The sequence below is a fragment of the Sitophilus oryzae genome, unplaced genomic scaffold (assembly GCF_002938485.1).
Source record: "Sitophilus oryzae breed Bouriz unplaced genomic scaffold, Soryzae_2.0 scaffold_1494_pilon_pilon, whole genome shotgun sequence".
Lineage (NCBI taxonomy): Eukaryota > Metazoa > Arthropoda > Insecta > Coleoptera > Curculionidae > Sitophilus > Sitophilus oryzae.
The window spans coordinates 3516180-3537270 of record NW_022146163.1 but is presented as its reverse complement, the minus strand read 5'-3'; the positions used below and the strand labels follow the sequence as shown (position 1 = coordinate 3537270).

The following is a 21091-nucleotide window of genomic DNA, read 5'->3' as shown; positions in this document are numbered from 1 at the left end:
CATAGTACCGTATTATCGAATAAAAACGGCGTCCAGTTGGCTTGGATTGGAAATGACGATCGATGACATTTCCCATTCCCATATAATGTTACATATAAAATGACAGCGATTTTCACTTCATAGCCATCCCTGACGCCGGTTTTTTTCGATCATTTTGTATAATTTCTGAAAAATAATTGTCAAATTCAATAAAAAACTAAGGTGGAGTGTAGAAAATTAACTGTTTGTTTATTTATCTAAAAAAGTAATTCCTGGCTCTTTCTTTTCGCTGCGGCTTTTACACTTGAAGGGTGAACAAATCACCACCGTAATAAAGTTTATACAAAGTCCACTACACACAACAAACTATTAAAAATCGCTAAAATTGTACCTGGTGTTACCTCCTTTATTTGTCACCAAAAAATGGCGTCCTATAATTTTAATATCGCCAGATTTTGTTCCAGCCCGTTTATGCGCATTACACGTCCTTGTATTCTTTAGTCAAAGCTAGTAATCTTTCTAGTAACCAAAGAATCGTTTTGACATACATATGTCATGTGATAATTGTCATGGCGACAATTTTAAAATATAATAATGAAATATACAGGGTGTCTCAGAAATAAGTGCAAGAATTTTAGCTAGTAGTATATTTCGACCCCAGAAACACGCCTATGATTTTTTTTGCGAAAAAAAATTGTTGAAAATTTTATATTTTTCTTGACATTTTTCGGGAAATTTTAAAAAACTTTTTAGTGCCACTTGTTCATTTACCTGACATTTTCCTACGGTGATTCTGAACCTTGCAGTGTTGCCAGCTTCTACATTATCAATATTCAACATATTTGTATTCCCTGTAATTTTAATTTCTACACAAAAAATGTACGAGATCATATCAGTGTCTATTACTATTCAAAGTGGTGTGCGATTTTCGATATGTTTTGTAAATCAGTGGTTCAATGATATTTATTGGTATGGGATAATTTGTTAGAAATGGAGACTGTTGCTTTAGCAGTTATTATAATAACATGCAGTCAAGCAGTGTATTCAAGTGGAGTGTATGTGTATTTTAGTTACGTGTAGTATGTATTGCAATAAAATGAATTGAATTGTCACCGTTATTATTTTGATTTGCCATCAGTATATTTGTTTTGATGTGTGGGTAAGTTTTATTTCCTTTTTGTGTGATAACACAACTTTAAAAAAGTAACGTATCTTTGCAAAACCCTTCGGACACTGTAGAGTTTTGCGATTTGTTTCTGCATATACTTCTTTTGGTCTTCTTTTGATCTGGCAACATAGGGCGTCTAATAAGCTGAATAGCCTTTAATGGCCGGTTATCGTCAGCGGTTCTCAAAATGTGGCCATTATTTTTTCAAAGTTAAATAACTCGGTTATTTTAAATTTATTTTTAAAATGCTAAAGAGAAAATATGTTTCTTTTGACCAGATCTACTACCCCTTTTAAAATACTTGCGCTTATTTCTGGGACACCCCGTATAATAGTTGCCTAAGTCTGAGAATCAAACATTAGGATTTTAATTTATTCAGTAGAGGAGAATCAATGTTTCGAAACTCAAATTTGACATTTTTGATATTAAAAACTTGTGGATAGTCCTTGTATATACATGTTTGTAAACGATAAATATAAAATATACCTTGTATATATTATTTTAAACATATTTGTAAATATTTTAATTTTTAAAATGTTCGCTATAACTTTCGGCCTACACTGAATTCTTTTAGTTTGCTTGTTATTTTTTCTTTTGCCTGTGGTGTTTTTATAATTTTTGGTGCTGGAGATTAGGATTTAAAGGATAAAACATGTGGTGGTGGTATATTATAGGTAAGATATTACTTTGTATTTCAGTGAAATATATTTAGAAAAATTACCCGAATCTTTTAGTTTAATTAAAATTTCTGAAAATTGCTATATTGGACATGAACAAAAATTTCTTATTGAATGGATGTACCAAATGTATAGGTATGTAATTTGTTAAATGGTGTTTATAAGGAAAAGGTGCTATAAGCGGGGCTAAAAAGTTGCATTAAATAATGAGGCGAAATTTAATGTTTTAGATATTTTAATAAGGCTTTCAGTTTCATATGTGACGTTTCTTTGGGCTAGTGAGAATTTTTTAAAATGTTATGTCGAAAATGTCAATCAAATGACATAAAGCTTCAAAATGCGAATCATAATATTTAATAACATTTTTTTTTGCATTTGCAATTATTAAACGAACGTTCTTTATTAGCAGTAGCAGCAGGGTTCTGTGTAGTTGATTAATATTTAAATTGATCTTAAAAATATTATGTTTTAGGATATACTACTTTTGTTTTGTTACTTAAACACTAAGTAATATCATACGATCGAAAAAAAACGGCGTCAAAGACGGTTGGGGAATGACAATCGATGATAATTTTTGCGAGGTCAAACCCTAGAACGCATTTACTTGGCCCGTACTTTTCTTTATTTTTTAATGACTTTACTGCCAGTTGGCAGTAATAATTTATCGTTATATTGAGTAAAAATGATTTTTAAATGTTGTAATTTAACATTCGAAAAATATTATTTTAGAAATATATTTGTGTGTCTCTATCCTTTTTTTAACCTTTCTATAATTAGTGATAATTTTTGACAAGTTTTGTGTCAATTTTTAGTAAATGACGTCTAGAGATTGACCTCGTCGAAATTTTTATCGATTGTCATTCCCCACCCGTCTTTGACGCCGTTTTTTTTTCGTCAAACAATATTTGTACTACTATTTATGTAGTTGTACGAACGTTGTACTACTATTTGATTTATTTAAATGTTTCATTATTAGAATAAATAAAGTATCAAAATTGCATTCATGGTTCTATAAAAAATATTTTTCAGGTAATATTCACGGCAAGTTCGTTCAATTGATTTTTTTCGCTATTTTATAAGTAAATTTGGCACTAGGTCATTTCTCGAAGGACATTATTTTGTCGTTTTATCTCATGCATATTATAATGCGGCCGTTTTGAATTTCAAATTTTCAGGCAGGGTGGCAAATATTGCGCTAAGTTTAAGGTTAAAGGTGTTAAATTACAAGTGCATTTTATTATTGTTTTAAACACAATAAATTTCAGTATGAATTTTAGTTTAAATATAGTTAGATTTGAAAATGTTCAAAAAATTCGCCATTGTTTTGAGGTACTTCTTTTTAAAACTGAATTACTACTTATTCTCACAGAAGGACCGGTCGACTTAATTAAACTTTTCTCGTACCGCCACTTCGAATGCCTCTCTTATTTCATAAGTTCTTTTGTAAACCCTTATTGTTAACTATAATACCGCATAAAAAATTCTAAAATGGATAGGTCAGGTGATCGAGGAGGCCGATGCAATTAGTCCACCTCTTCCTATCCCTGCGTTTGTATAATTATGATATAAATAATTTTTAAATTTCTTTTATTATGAAGGGGGGGGGGGTGGTGTGTCATACTGAAAGTCATGTTGGAACCACTCTATTGATGCGCGAGTATCTACACGCTTTTCTTCTTTTGAAAAATTCATATTTACAATTTTGTGACAGCTTAACATTTCTGAGAGCAACGGCGCTTGTTTCCATGGCTAACTAAGTGAAATTGTTTAAAAATGATAAGAATTGGCTATAACTCAGTAATTTTTCGAAGAAAAGATATTATAGCTTATATCACTAAAAATGGCTTGTCATGGCCAACTATGGTTTCCATTTAAAAAAAACATATGTTTGTGTTATATATCAAAAATAACAGGCTTTAGAAAAAAAACGGAAGACACGGTCTCATTAAGGATGTGATTATCTACAACTTTTATCTGAAAACTTTTTGTCTAAAATAGGTTATAATGGAATTAGAGACAATTTTTAAACTAGCCGAAATTTGTTTTCTTCGAAATATCTAGTAAGCCATGAACTTTTTCAAAAATCTGAAAGGCGAATATTTATGACCCCACAAAACTGCAATTCTTTCCCCATTTAACCGACTATCTATCTCCAGTAGTTTCCGAGATACCCATAGAGAATATCGTAGGAAATTCACTCTGTATATGTATTCTTCTACTATTTCCAGTTTTATGTTATTTATTAAAATGTCTTCTGTCTACTAGGTTCGCTGTACATTTTTGTTAGGTTTTGTTGTACAGTTTTTACTAAATTCATTTTGAGACCTACTTTATTGCTGTATTTAGTTCGTCAATTTGTACTTGTAGTTCTTCAGGACTATTGGTAGTTGTGACTATGTCATCAGCGAATCTTAGATGGGTATGATATTCTTCATATCTATTCTTAATCCTTTGTTGGTCCAGTCGAGTTTACGGAAGATTTCTTCTAGTGTTGCTGTTAGTGTTGTAAATGGAAATAGAAATATTGGAAATTTTCAAACGTGTCTCGGAAATATTGGAAATATTTTTAAAAATAGTTAAATCTTGTCATTAACGATTCAAACCTGATGTTTATTAATATATCTTTCATATTTTGTAACCCTATAAATATTAAACTTAGTATAGAACAGTTTTACAAACATATAATATGGTGAATATAAGGAGGAATATAATTTCGAGTTTGAGGATTCACCTACTTATTTGCAACCTCCCATTTCTACGGGGAAGTCCCAAGCTCTTAGATCGTAGCGATAGCGTAGGGGAATCCCTGATCGACATTTATTTTGCTGTAAAAGCATTTTGTGATATTAGAAGGGCAATTCAGAATAATCTTGCATTGTCCTCACTTGACGACAAAGAAAAATCCCAATTGTTGGAGTTTGTTGACAAAAGAGAAAAATTTCCTATTAAACCCATTCATTATGCTGCAGAATTACTAAATCCAAAATCACAAGATGAACTTGATGAAACCCAAATTCTTTCTGCCATAGAATGCATACTTAATATATCAAAAAATAAACTCAATATAAAGGAGCAAGAAATAATAGATGAAATAGCAGATTACCGTTGTAGAAGTGGCAAGTTATTTGGAAATAACTTCATATGGAAAAGTAGTTTTATAACCCAGTCTCCTGGAAGTGGAAAGGACTGTGTTCTTCATCTTCATTATCACAAGTAGCTTCACGAATTTTGATGACGCCAGCATCTTCGGCTGCCACGGAACGCAGTTTTAGCGTTTATAGTCATATTCATTCAAAAAAGAGAAACAGGCTTACTAGTGATAGAGCCGCTAAGCTACTCTATGTATCCCACAATGAAAACTTGCTGAAGAAAATAGGAAACGGCAATAGATCAATTTTTATTTCCGATACTATTGAAGATTTTGAGGAAGTAGGCTGGCAAGAAGATGCTATTGAGTGTGATGCTGATGACAGCGATGAAGATATGCCTCTTGCTCGACTAGTGTGTCAAAAATATTTTTTTTGTACAAATTTAACCTTAATTTATTTTTTAATTTGAAGAATAACTCATTTTGTGTTTTGCGGTGATTTGCGATGTTTTGTTATGATTTTTATAAATAAATATTTCAGTTTTTCTTATTTTTTAAAATATTTCATATATTTCCAATATTTCCATATATTTCCAATGTTTCCGGAAATATTTCCGAAAATATATTTCTGGGAATTTTACATCACTAGTTGCTGTAAACAGCTTTGGCGATATTGCCTCTCCTTGTCGTACTCATTTGCCAGTTGGAAACTCTGGGGATGTTTTATATTTCATTACTCTTGCTTTGACTTCCTTGTATATATTGGCGAGAGTTTCTATACATCGCCTTAGGATATATCGAGTCTAAAGCCTTCTCAAAATCTATAAAGGCTACGGCTAGTCGAAGTTCGTATTCTTTTGTTCATTTTTTTTTATATAGTATATAAAACAACCAACACTTAAAATCTATACTATAAAATCTACTTCTGTACTTAAAATCAGACTTTCCTCCACGGTCTTCAGATTAAATAGAATAAAATAATCTAATAGTTTTCAGATCGATTACTGATGCCTGTTATCTTCAGTAGTTAGTACCGTCACAGAATAGAGACAGCGCGCGCACGTATTATGGTGCATTTCAAATACGTTTAAATAAAACGTTTTTATTTTAAACGTATTTGGTGCATTTAGACTTGAGCACGCACGCACTGATCCTCCGCGAATGCTCAAGTGTAAACGGCTGTGCGCGCACGCTCACTCTGAATCTGTGCGCGAGCAGCCGCGAACGTGAGCCGTCTGGTGTCGGTTTTTGGTCCGTGCTCAAAGGGATTTTATTTGTGCGCGAACGCTCAGTTTGCACCGGCAATTTGTTTTGTCTGCGTTCGTGCGTGCGTGCGTTGTTTTTTTTTCATTATCTTTATTAAAATTATGGAGTGGAACAATGAATCATCGTTATTATTAATTGAAGAATATGAAATGTTGCCTATATTATGGGATGTTAAACATTCTTTGTATTATTAAAAAATCAAAAAAAATAACGTATGGCAAGACCTTGTAAATAAAATTAATATTGAATATGTCGATATTAATGAAATTGCTATTCTAAAATTTGTATCTTTTGTTCGTAATTTTTGGTGTTATTAAATTTTGTAAATATTCAAAGTCGGGCCTGGTCGTTCTTGTAAAGTTTTTGAACTGATCATAGCCCTTCTCAGGCACTAAGTTGTTGCAGTAAATTATATCGATTTCTAAAAAATTTGGGTTTGCCACCAGCGACGATGTTTTCGATTTATTTTCTTTTTAATAATTAAGCTGTGCATAACAATGACTGCAGCCTCGACTATTTCTTGGTCGTCCATTATTTTCGCCAACATAACTCTGCTGTGCGCGCACAAATGGATCACTTCATTCGTCGAAAAATAAGTTTTTAATTTGAACGGAGCAGAGAGCGCGAACGAATGCCGTGCGCGCACGCTCAGCTCGTGCGGGCTCAAGTCTAAACGCACCATTACAGTTTTAACACTTATAGAATTTAAAGAAATGCTTTAGATATACAAAATTAATTTTGAACGTGTACTCGTACTTTATACATTTTCTACATACACTTAGAAAATTAATTTTCCACGTGTCGTTACCCAACCTTGCATCCCCTAGGAGATGCAAGACCTTGTCGTTGGTGGGGAAGCTCCTGGTCAGGTGCTGGGGGAATCCCCCCTAGCACTTGGCTTGGTCTAAGAAGCTCACTCATCGTCTTGTCCCTGGCTGTAGTGTCGTGGCCAGGGAATTGCACCAAGACATATAACGATACCGGGCGGGGCTACGGACAGCCTCAACCTTGGGGCACCGGGGGGCACCCCATTGTATTTTACCCCTTACTTCTACATGCGGGGCTCTGTAGAAGTGGACCGACTGTCCCTAGCGACTCATAGGAACACTATGAGATCTGGTAATAATAGTATTAAAACATCACCGGTGAAGCTGTGGGAAACCCCCAGCGACACTGGGAACAGTAACAATGAAAGTTCCAATGGGCCAAACCCAAAGAGAACTACAGGAAAGGTGGCTGACACTTGCGTGAGACCATCCTCCGCAAGTGGCATACAAGCTACCACCTCCTCCAAGGGTCGGGAGCCTACCTCCTACCTCTAAACCCAACAGGCGACACAAGCTACCGTTTCGTCTACCCGGCCTGGGTCGTAGCTCCTCGACTGTGAGGGACACGGGTCTCCGTAGGAAGTCCTGGGACTGTATGATGAGTTATAACGCTAAAACAATAGATCTCTAAGGTCGCAGAGATTAACCCCCCTCCCACTTATTCTAAATTCTAATTCTACCCAACCCTGAGCACCAGTTAAGCTTGATTTTCATGCATCCGTTGTCCGACGATACGTTGATACGATATTAATTTTATTGGTAGAATTTAAAGACTTTGATTGGTTAGAAAATAAGTTGTTTTTTGGTTAAAAAACAGTTTTTAAATTTATTGCATTTTCATGCCTCCGTTTATCTTGGTATATATACGTTGGTGTTATTTTATATTTTCGTTTCCATAACTATTCTGCTATTTTACTTATATTTTTATTATTGTTAGATTAAATTTGTCAAAAAAGTGTTAAAACGACCGTTATCGTATGAACGGGTCCGTTGACGGGCTGAAGTAAAATATTTAGGGATGAAAAGTGGCGCGAAAACGCTATGACCAATCAGAGCACCGTCGGACCAACGTACCAACGTATAACGGATGCATGAAAATCAAGCTTTACTGATCCTAAAATTCTCTAATACAGTATTGTCAGCTAGGTGCCTGTCAACGATTTTTGGGCATTGTTTTATCTACTATGCTAATTGTATATTGCGAGTTTTTCACCTTTAATATGCTATAATAATATTTACTTTACTTTAAAACAGTAAAATTGTTGTTTTAATGTCAGCTGTTAACTATTTTCTCAGGTGTGAAGTATATGATAAATCACCCAGTGGGCGCCTTTGGGTAAACGAAATTATCTCTTCCTGTGAAGATTTCTTCATCTCGCCTTTTTTACCGGTACGCCGCCCATTGCTCTTTATAATGAACACTATCCGTCTAGAAACAATAAATTCTTAAAAGAGTGATTACGTTTACCTTTCACATTAGTAGGTTAGTTGCGCCGGCCTACATGCTCACCGCTCGCGTTCATGCTCGAGATTAAAATCTTAATTTTTCATCTTCTAGCGTTTAATATTATTTATTGTTCTTTATGTTCATTTTAAAGTCACTCTTACTTTTGTATTTCTCTGGTATTGACATTGACAGAAAATTTACGAAACCAAAGAAAAAATAACTAGGAAATAACAAAGTTTTAGGATTTTCTAAAATTTTAGAATTTGAAAATAATAGTAGTAGTTATTTTTTAGTAAATAAGTCTATTGTAAACCGTTGACGTTCTTTTTGTAGATTCTCTTCTAGTTAATTACAGTTGAGGGTTGGAACCTTTGGTGTTACACAGCAAAATAAAAACATTAAATCACCACAATACACCAAAACACTTTTACTTTTACACTGGACGCGCCTTTCGCTAACCATGTTAGCATCATCAGCAGATGATTACAACTTTAGTTTATAATCATCTGCTGATGATGCTAACATGGTTAGCGAAACGCGCGTCCAGTGTAAAAGTAAAAGTGTTTTGGTGTATTGTGGTGATTTAGTGTTTTTATTTTTCTCTTCTAGTCGCGAAAAAAACAGAATTCTTTTCTAGAAATACCGGGTGTTTTACAAAACTGGCGCACCCCCTATAACTTTTTATTTTTTCTGATAAACGAGATTTGGTACGTTAAGGTGCGTATTCATTATCCGAACGAACGAACGAACGAATGAAAGTGCGGTATATTTAGACGGGGACCGAACGCATGCAGCCGTTCGTTCGTTCGTTCGCTCGACCATCCGTTTCGAGTCGGCACATCAAAGGCGTTCGCCAACAAATGCCTCCGGTCTTCTCGTGCGGTTCTATCGTACGGTCCCCGTCCATACCACTAGCGAACATTCGTTCGTTCGTTCGTTCGTTCGTTCGTGCGGATAATGAATACGCACCTTTAGCATATATCATAAATCAGGATTGATTGACGTATTCAGTTATCGGTGACTTTCTGTTTCACCGGAAATTACTACAACTTTTAATTTTTAAATGGCACTCTCGATATTTTTTTACTTTATTCGAGAGAAAATGACATTCCGAATAGAACGACATATCGTATGTTTGACTTTTGACATTCTCGCTTAACAAAAATGTATTTTAAATTTTAATTTCAATCAAAAAACATTAATTTTTAATCAAGGAGTCTTGGAAAAATAGATTTCGTCTTCGATTTCAAGAAAAAAAAATTTTCGCAAGAAATTTGTTTTCTATGTTATAATTTGGCTTGCCTGAAAAAACCCTTTTACCATCCTTTTACTATCGATAGTTGCGCCTCGGTGGTACGAAAGTACTACCATTGCACGCAGGCCGCTATCTCCCGTTCGGGACTTAATATCTAACCGATACTTTCCGACAAGTCGGAATTAACTATTCTGCACTGTGGTTGTCATTTTGTGGATCTGCCCAAGCTCACTTGGTGATGGAGTAGGGCTCCGAAACCGGTAATGAGAGCAGGTTGATCCACATTATGACAAACACAGCGTAGAATTAAATATCTATATTAGCAGTTAAGTGGGCAAGAATAGAATCCTTATATAATTTTATTAAATATATAAACAGTTATTATTTACATCAACAAAACTCCTCGTCAGTCACAGTATCTCGTCTATAGCACAGTAAAAACGTCCCTAACAGTATTTAAGGGATATAAAGGACCATTACTACCGCTTCCCCGTTCAAAATATTCTAATAAGGTTGCGATGAGTTTTTTGCAACGGCTATTAAGCTATCTTGTACACTTCGCACTAAAAGAGGTTCTAAAAAGAACAGTGTTCGACTGTAAATTCTGCTAGTAAACATTTGTAGGCTTAAAGTATCACAACATTATTTATTTAAACCAAAAACTCGTAATACAAAACTAAATAATGTGTAAAAACGAATGACAATGTCAGGAAATAAATAAATAAATGTGGCAACTTGGCATTTTTTAGAGCAGAGCTACCACCTGAATCCCCAGCGAGAAATTTAAATTCCAGTTAGTCAGCCCGGCGCCGAATATGTCCATGGTTGGCAACAATGAATTTAAAAATCGGACTCCCGATTACGTAACTAAAAATTTAATTGGTATCGCTTATACCAAATCTCTTTTTTTATCTGAAAAAGTAAAAAAGTTGTAGGGTTGAGCTACTTTTGAGAAACACCCGGTATACTTCAATTTTAACTACTTTATTAGTTTTTAGTTATACTACTTTGTTAGTATTTATCAAAAGAAAAAAAACGGGAGAAGCCTAAAACTAAGTGCCCAAATTTTATGAACGAACTGTATGTAATGAATTCCTAGCTTACTACGAACTCAACCCTGATCTTCTACGTGGTTGATGACCCATTAGCTTAATGAGAAATGCGAAAACGATTAAATGAATTGCTAATTTGATTTCTTCGTGCGAATTGGATTGAAAAGAGTGAACGAATATTGCCGGCGGTCGTTCCTAACAATGATGGTACAGTTGTTAAAATGCGGCTGTACAGAAGTACCACGGTGGATCTTGAACGTCTGATTAAAGTGTGTCGAATCGACTTAACAACTTGTTAATTAAATACCGAAGTGTTGGGAATGCGTGTTTTAGTGTGCATTTGCATCGTTAAATAAGTCTTGGTGAGTTTGTCTATTGTAATTTTTATGGACAACTTAATGAACACGTATGATGTGTTCGTATTTTACAATGCAATATGCGAAAAATACCGGGTGCGTCTCCAAAGTGGCTCACCCCCTATAACTTTTTTATTTTTTCATATTAAAAAAAAACGATATTTGGTATGTTAGTATATGACATGACGTATTCAATTGTTTTCGGCCACTTCCTGTTTCACCGGAAATGACTACAACTTTTGATTTTTAAATGGCACCCTCGGTATATTTTTACTTTATGCGATGGAATATGGCGCTCTGAATAGAATGGCATACCATATGTCAACTTTTGACATTTTCGCTTACAACAAAATTCAATTTTAAATTTCTATTATTTAATTTTTTTATTTTTTTTTAATCATATCTCAATTTTTTCAAATGTAACAAGGGTGGATCATTAGCATATTTGAAAAAAAAACATTTTTTACGAATAATTTTGTGCCACACACTTGGTATTTCGAGTCAAATTGTCGTTATGAACCGCATGTTACAATTTCAAATAAACCATATGCGAAAATGTCAAAAGTTGACATATGATAAGTCATTCTATTCAGAGTGTCATTTTCTATCGAATAAAGTAAAAAAATACCGAAGACGTCATTTAAAAATCAAAAGTTGTAGTTATTTCTGGTAAAACAGGAAGTGACCAAACACAATTAAATACGTCAATCAATCCTAATTTATGTCATATATTAACATACCAAATCGCGTTTTTTTATCTGAAAAAAGAAAAAAGTTATAGGGGTGCGCCACTTTTGAGACTCAATATCTGTATGTATCAAATACAGTGTTGCAAGGATTTAAGCTTATTCGCTTGAATAAGTTTAAGATTGTTATTGATCGAATTAGTTTAATATTTTAAATCAGTATGCATTAAATTATTAATTGTACACCGTGTGGTGCATCAGAAAATGGGACATAGGAAATTCCATGTAAATTTTGAAAAGGTCATATGTTATCTCCCCAGATGATTTTTTGCAAAAATTGTATTAGACTTTTTAAAGAGGCGTCAAAGTTGTGCTTTCGTCTAGAATTTCGTTTTATTTGGAATAAGCATCTAATTGTTATTTGCAAAAATCTACCGTGAGATTACTAAACATTTATAATACGGTCCAGAGAAAGCTACAATTAAAATACTAGCAAAAATATGATTTTGTCATTGTCAAATTCGATGTCACATTTTGTTTAGAAAAATATGTGTGGTTCATGGTTTAGAAAGGGTGGTTAATTTTTTCCTGTATTGGAATGATCATCTACAAAAGAATTGATCTGAGAATATATATATATATATATATATATATATATATATATATATATATATATATATATATATATATATATATATATATATATATATATATATATATATATATAATGATAATTATACAGTGTCCAAAAATTTATGTTAAATAATTACTAGCTTTAAACGGCAATAACTTCTTTAATTTAAATGAAACACCCTATATATTTTTCGTGAATCAGATACACAATGTAATTGTCTATCAAATTGTATTATACCATTTTTACCCATCTCTTCAAGTTTTTGTAGAAAATGCATTTTCTTATAATTTAGACATCATCCTATCCATGGAATATTGACATTTTAAATTATTTTTAAAGATGTAACAAATTTTTAAAGATGTAACAAATTTTCAAGGGGTGAAGATACTAATATTGTCAATAAAGTTCGATTATTTAATTAAAAAATAAAAAAAACTGTTTAAATATTTTTTTGTTAAAGAGGACCAAGTAATATATCCCAGTATTCTATAATTGACTGTTTACGTTGATTAATAATAATTGCTCCAAATACTAAAAAACTGAATTTTGTTGCATGTGTATTAGACAGTGTGTTAAAAAGTAACACCTTATAAATTTTATTTAATTTTTTGACGGATGCTTATTTGTAAAAACAGAGACTTTCATTTTCATAACTTATTATTATATTGATTTCTGAGTCAAATCCACATTTATTTAGAATACTTTATTAATTAAAACAATTTAATAGCATGTAATTAACTAATTTTTTATGTTTTTGGTCGGAAATAATGGTGGTATATTTAATTGGTATACTCTTTTACAACGATTTTTTTTGTATGCCAGTGGGTTTGCAATATTTACCACCTGTACATTTTGTACATTTATGGTGTTATAAAAAAATCTGAAATGTCAATATTCCATGGGTATAGTGATAAATCAGTTCTAAATTTGGCACAAAAATACTGTGGCACCCGAGAATCTGGCCATTAGTTTTTGGTGGGGGTGGGGTATTGGAGGGGGTTAAACATTTTAAAAAATCGTTACTCCAAAATTACAGTAGCTAGCGAAACGCGGTTTTCAATTTAAGATTAGGAATAATATTTGCAACAAAATTTGTAATAACATCAAAATCAGTCAAGGACGGTCCACACTTGCTATATAACACTGCTATATAGCAAAGTTATATAACATGTTACATATTTTTTAGTTATATTTAGCAAATTTCGATGCTATATAACTTGCTAGATGTTATCCATTTGTAGTCGGTAAAGATCAAAAGATGTTGTGCAACATTGCTATTGTAACATGAAACAACGCGTCCACACTTGCTAAATTTCTAGTTTAGCCGCTCATATTTTCAGTGACGTGCGCGACAGAATCTTAGTGTGGTGAGCTGATATTGGTTTGTTTATTTACTGGTCAATAATACCGTATGATCGAAAAAAAACTGCGTCCCTTCGCGTCGGCCTCCCGTCCAGTTGGCTTGGACATGACGATCGATGACATTCCCCATATAAAATGACAGGGATCTTCATTTCATAGTATGTATTTGGAAAGAGAAAAAGTTGAGAAAAAAATGCGTTATCTAATAGGCCAGTTCCAGAGGGTACAAAATATATGCAAATCAGGTACTGCATGGTTTAGATGAAGTGGATAATTCAAAATGGTTTGCTTTTGCTTTTAAGTTATTAATGTTTTTAAAAGACAGAAACACACCACGAGAAACAGCCGAGGCAAATATTGAAAAGATAAGCTATTTGAGTTCAACTGTATCTAGATCTTGCTGGTAGGCAATGGCGGACTCAAAACCGCTTTTTTTCTCGACTTTCTTTCTCTTTGTTCAAAAATAATTACGCACGCCGCTGCTGCGAGCTGAACCTCTTTGTCGCCAAAACGATTCATGACTACGAAAACTATAATGTGGACGACTCCCGGTTTTTTAACATGTTACATGTAGTTTGTTAAATAGCAATGTTATATAACATGTTACTAAATGTGGACCCTCCTTCAGAGTCGCAGTTTTTGAGATATGTGTTCCCGTAGTCCGTTTTTGAGAAAATCTGTGTGGAGAACTCCAAACTCCCATCGGACGCGACCCCAAGTGGCGGATAGAGGAAATAACCGCGGACCAAAATTGGAAAAATTCCTTTACTTTGAAACTAAAACTGTCTACCAACTTTTATTAACATATTTTAGTATGGGCGGCTATACGTGCCTCCCGGCGGCATTTTTTTTCTCAGTATTTTCAGGTATCAAATGATTGGTATCTAAATTTATCTATATATAAAATTTAGTAGTTTGTTATTTTATATGGTTATTTAGTTATTGAAAAATGGCAATGTGGAATTTGTTCACCGTGCTCCGTAACGAAAAGAAAATATAGTATGACATGCCACAAACGACAATATTTTGACACGTGCTGTATATTTCTCTTTGTATTTCTTATTATCTGTCTGATTCTGCACTAACAGAGGATGTTTTTACTCATGTTTTCATCCGGCACAAATATCTATAAATAGTAATGAAACTTATGTAGTACCTTACCATATGAAACTGAACAAGCCTTATTAGAAAAATCATTTTTATAAAAATTCTACTATGAGAAATTACTTTGAACTTCACCATACCATTTTAGTTAAGATAGATATTTTATGAATATACCCAACACCAATTAATTTATAAAGAGAATAGAAGTAATTTTTTATTTGTGATTTTATATATAATGAAAAAAAATTGTCTGTATGGAATATTACGAGTATTATGAATTCATCACAAATGAAACTGTGTAATTGCTGTAATTTTCTAGAATTGACCTCAATTTGTCTGATTAGAGCTATGAACAAAGTAATAAAAGGACAAACAGCCTTCTATGATGAGACAGAGAAACAAAATTGATTATATCCATTATTTTTTATTACTTTCTCTTAAAAATTAATACAGAGTTTATGTTATCATTATAATTTTTACATCTTTATATTTGTCGCTCGATAAATATTTATTCCTTTCTTTTGACAAGGTTTTTATTTTGAAAAAAAAGTTATAGCTCCTCAGAACTGAACTTGTTAATTTTAGAAAATTAAAAAAATGGTCTGCATTGTAATTTAATTCCTTAATCGATTAATATCCAGTTCAGGGCTATCCAACCTTAAGTAGCCCAAGGGCTTACCTTATAAATACCTTAATAGCTACTATGTGAATAAATTCTAAGTTAAAAGGGCTGAAAATACATAATTAATAGAACACTTCAAAATTGTAATTCGTTTATCCAAAAAATAAGAGATATTGGGAATATTGGCTTCTATTATAGTAACCAGAACCAATGTATTAATATTAACATTAATATTTTTTGTTAAAGAACAATATAACAACTAATAGTTCAGTCATTGGGGATTTTTGCTTGGAAAAAAGTCCGGAAGTTAATGAGCTCATAAATCAATGAGCGAATTAATGATAAGCCACTGTTTCATGACAAAATTGAAGAAACTAAACTAAAACTAGTTTTAGGGAACACTAATCGACATTTGATTTCGGAAAATCGACTATAGTATGTATATCATACTTTACGCAAAATTGTAAAATTTACAGGGATTTTGTGCCTAAAGGGTTGACTAGCGAAAATTTTCATATAACCTTTTTTTATAGGAAATTTTATTCTCTTTAATTTTGCTCTCTTTAAATTTTTGCTAAAAACGCATAGTTTTCGAGATATTTACAAAATACCGATTTTGGGTGCCACCTTGGCAAGATGGCGGCCGCGGCGGCAAGTCTGGAAATGTGCATTTTATGGATTTTAGTTTGGGACCCCAAAACCTATAAACCTGCAAAGTTTCAAAACTTCCGGACTTTTTTTCAAGCAGGCCTCTTTTTTTGATCTCCAATGACTGAACTAAGGAATTAAAAAAAATTGTTCAATATTATTTTGCCACTAAATCTTAAGCCACCAAATTTTTGCCACCGACATGTTTGTGACATGTAATTTTTTTAATTTTGGTCATACGATCTGTGGAACTACTGTCATTGGTAAAGTGTATACCAATAAGCAACTAAATATTGCGGTGCCGAAGATAAATATTTGTGTTCTTGTTCATAAAATAGAATATGATGCAGAACTTCTTCTTGCATGACACAATACTTACTTGTTCTTGGAACTATCAGGTTATTACTATCACATTGTTACTATCACATTATTAAGTATATGTTTAATAAAATTAAAAATGACACCTCATAATGGAAAGATCTTTAATTTTATAAAAATAATTATAGACCATTTAGACACTTTATTATAAATAATTATTATTAAAGACAACAGTAAATTAGGTAAGAGTATATTAATTTTGGTGTATGCGCAGAAGGTTTTCCTGCGCGCAACGCTCACGGTGTCGTGCACAAACGCAATTTGCTGCAACCGGTGGTTACGCCCATACCGGATCTGCGCAGCGGCTTAGATGATCCCGCTAGCCCTGTAGCTTTTCAAGGTAAAGAAAAGCCGTCGTGAAAATTATAGATATATACAGGCTTCGCATTCTCGAAACATTGTTCATTTATCATACTAATTTACTTAAAATTGTGAAAAGGTAGACTCTCAGTGTCTCATGAAGTATTGATATGGACATGTAGTTTTTTACTATAGTACATCCTATACATACAGGGTGAGTCTTAAATAAGTGCAAATATTTTTTTATTTTCTCTTCTAAGTTTAAAATAACTGAGTTATTTTACTTTGAACATTTACAAAAAAAATGATTTTTAGTTTAAATTTTGAGAACCACTGCATTTTTTCTGGGTTTTCTTTCTTGTAAATTTAATCTACTATCTATGTTGTCATATTATCAAGAAATTATGATTTTCAACTAAAAACTAAAAAAATTTCCAAAACATTTTTCAAAAAATTCCAAATTCTCTCGCTTTAAACTCATCGCGTTTTGGGAGTCGAAATTCGAAATACCCTACCCCTTAAAATATTTGCACTTATTTAAGACTGACCCTGTGTGTATATAATCGTAAAAACTAATAATTATTCCTATAAAAGCAGAACTAAGTACAACAAAAAGAACATAACGTCCTATTGCTGCCAAAAGTCACTAACTAACATTTTTCCGAACAACCAAATTCAATCACTAACTATGTTTTGAAGCGGAAAATCGATTGCAAAAGTCATTAACTACGATTTCTGGCTATTTATTTTTTATTTTAATGCCGAATAGTTACTAACTATAACATCTTTATGCAATGCAATTCATCTTTAGACGCATTTTTCTCGGAAGTGATAAAAAGTAAGTTAATGACTTTTGGCAGCAATGGGACGATAAGTTAAGAGACTTAAAAATCAACAGCTAAAACCAGTAAGGTTTCTTCAACCACAAAGGATGATTTCGACAGACTACATCCAAACAATTACATAGAGGGCCGTTTAGGCTCTCAGATAATTTACGCAAGCTAAACTACAAAAATTTGCTCAAACCTATTTTTTCGTTTACACCTCCATTTAGTTGGTGCTATATACTAGTTATACCTTGCTGGTCATCGAAACTATGTGTTCTGGATTTTAATGCGTGTGTCGGAGAATAATATAAATGACTTGTTGACAGACACAGAGACAAAATAAAAAGCGGCATACAGTGTTGCCGATTTTTTACGTTTGTAAGAAAATGTTTGAAAAATATAAGCTATTTTAAAAACGTTCATGTATACTACTGAAATGAAGATAATATATCTAAGCTAAATACAATCTATTACGGCTGTAGTAAAATGAGTAACTAATAGAGAAAAATAAAGTTCTAACTCTAGATGCAAGATTTTTCGTAAACGCCTACTTGGGCGGTTTGTTGAATGAAATGTATGGACCCAATTTTTATTTCTTTTTAATACATTTTATTTTCCATTAAGCTGTCTACATCACACACGTTAAAATACAGGCCGCACAGTTTCGATAACCAAATCGGTATATCTATAAACTAGTAATCCAGTATATCCACTTAAAGATTTATATTTAATTAATTTATTTATTATGAATTAAATTGGTTAGTAGTTATCCTCAGATTACTGGATCTGTGTCCGAAAATCTACCACAGATCAAATATAATAATTTTCCAGAGAGATTCTGTAAAAGATGCATATTTCGAGAATGCAGAAACTGTGTATTAAATAAACCGACGATGCGTTTCGAACGATTTAGAATATCAATCAGTCTTTTTGCCTTGTTTTACCACTGAACCATCAAATAGTTTAGTCACCGCATGGGTAAGGTATGGAGTGATTAATGAAGTTTGTTCACTAGTAATATGTTAGACGTTCTTAAAGGCCCTGTTAACATACGTGAATAGCTCGGAATCATCCAAGCGTTTTACTATTGTGTAGTATTATTGTAATATATGCGTCCTGTTTAGTATAGGAATATGAGTAAATGTCTAAAAATATTTTAGAGTGATTAATAAAAAAAATATATATTAATACCTACCAAAAGTAAGTATAAGTATCCACAGCATCACCATCTATATATCTCTGTATACTTTCCTGATTGAATTTCTTGATTTCCTATCATATTCAAATAATTAAAAGGATAATTTTTAATATAGAGTTATATTAAATACTAAAAACTACTGCCACAGCCAGAATAATAGATATCAAAGAAAATTAGATGGGCAAAATACGATAAAAAGTATTTAAAGTTTCAGAGATATTGAACGTTACTAAAATTTTGTTGGAGAATACTTAATACTAGTCAAAATATTTAACACCAAAGCAACCTTCAAAGTGCAGTCTCAACAAAAATATTAAGAGGCCCCACGTTGGGCTCCAAAATTATACGCCCACGAAATCGGTAGTATTGGTGCACTATTGAAGTGTACCTTGAAGTTAAGTTGTATCTTAACTGTTAGTTTAACTGTTTGTTTAGTTAAGTTGAATTGGTTCGGCTGGTTCGCTACGCTGATCGGCTGATGAACACTATTGTTGTACGACTAGCAGGTGGGGAACTCGCGAGGTACTGACGGGAAGCTCAAAAATATACAATAGTTAAACTAAATCTAACTAAACATTCGAACTAACTTTGGACGCATAGTATGGAGCCCGCTTAAACATTTTCTGTTGGGCTTTTCTAGGTGCATATACATATTGATAATTATAAATGGCTGGGGCATATGTGCACATATATTGTAAACATAAAAAGGGTTTAGACATGTACGATACTACTTGACTCTCAGTTGACATAAACAGAAAAATGTAATATAAAAGCAAAGTGGAACCTATTAAACTCCGATTAAAATACCGCATGATACGAAAAAAAAGCAGCTTTGAAAATGACGATCGATAGCATTTCTCATATAATTTTCATTGTAAAAAATAACGATCATCATTTTCAAGCCTACTATTACTCCGGTTTTTTTTATCAAACAGTATATTCTTGTTAATGGTGTAGGATAATATTATTATTTAGAATACCGGAACAAAATACAATATATTGATTACCTAGTTCATTGAAAACAGTTAGGTGTATTGAGACATCTAATGATGGAAATTTATACATAATTATATGTATGTAGGACATAGTACTAACAAATGATGGTAACTAATTTTATCTTGGCGACATCTAAGCTCATTTAATAAATATTGATATATAAAAAGTAAGTAAAAATATATTTTTAGGGTATATTACAGAATAAAAGTCTCTGTGTCTGTCCAGAATAGAAATTTGTGAAAGGTTATGTTTTTGATTTTGTTGTAAATTTCACAAATTATGCAGATTTTACATTTCTTACCTTCAATCGCAGAAAATGTTTGCCTTACTTTGATAAATATATAGTGTTACAGCATCCAAGCTCAAATATTTAAATAGATGTAAAAAAACAGATAAGATGGAACTTAAAAACAAAGCAAACATTTCAAGGCAATAGCTTGTAAATAAACAGCTGTGGTGTCGTCAACTTGTATTTTGACAGCTTAAAACTGACGTATGTATATTCGAAGTTACGTCGTAACCCACTTTTTTTTGTTTACAATCGGTGTGTATATTTTGGCTACCTTCGTTTTGTATAGGTAAGGGTTGTCGAATTATCTAGGATATCGACCTTACATACCTAAACTTATTTTTTTGGGATTAGGAGGTTGGAAGTAGAATTGTATTTTGGGGATTTTATTTGTCTAGGAGAGATCACGTAGTTAATTAAACTAAACAAAATTTACGGCAAAAAGGTCTAGGTAGCTAAGTTAGTCAGTTAATGGGTCCGGTCTTCGTAGAAAACTATTTAAGTTAAATAAGTAAATAACGTTTTTGGGGAAATAATCTGCTTTTGTGCAATTATTATGTAGCAGGGCCTTTAATTTTTAAGGAGATTTTAAACTTTAAAGTAAATTTAGTTTAGATTTTAGCAATTTAGTTACAGTATCACACACAAAGTCAACTGGGGAAACTTATGTGTGGATTTGTGTGACATTGTATACAGGGTGTCCCAGGCTGAGCGTGCATTAGAAGTTTCTAGAGAACCACAATATCTAGATCGGAGATTTTTTGCACATCATTGTTTTACAACGAGATCTATCGATTAATAATATTTTCAATATGGCGGCACTTCCGGAAATACCGGAAGTTGACAGCAACTTTCTTATTTTAAATGGGTGCCCCCATTTTTTATTACATACTTAAATTCTTTGTAAAATTCTATGAATATTGATGTAAACA

General features: G+C 32.6%; 1 protein-coding gene across 9 annotated transcripts in view; it reads left to right on the top strand.

The window, feature by feature from the left end:
- Window positions 1-21091, top strand: part of LOC115877511 (patronin) — a 210518-nt gene that overhangs the window by 112603 nt on the left and 76824 nt on the right. For 7 of the 9 annotated variants that reach the window (XM_030893722.1, XM_030893719.1, XM_030893721.1 and 4 more), the window contains one exon: window positions 16764-16889. The exons of 1 other annotated variant lie outside the window; for it this stretch is intronic. In XM_030893722.1, the coding sequence (XP_030749582.1) occupies window positions 16764-16889 (126 nt within the window). The remainder of the gene's footprint in view (window positions 1-16763; window positions 16890-21091) is intronic. One more of the 9 variants, XM_030893715.1, reaches the window with a different exon arrangement.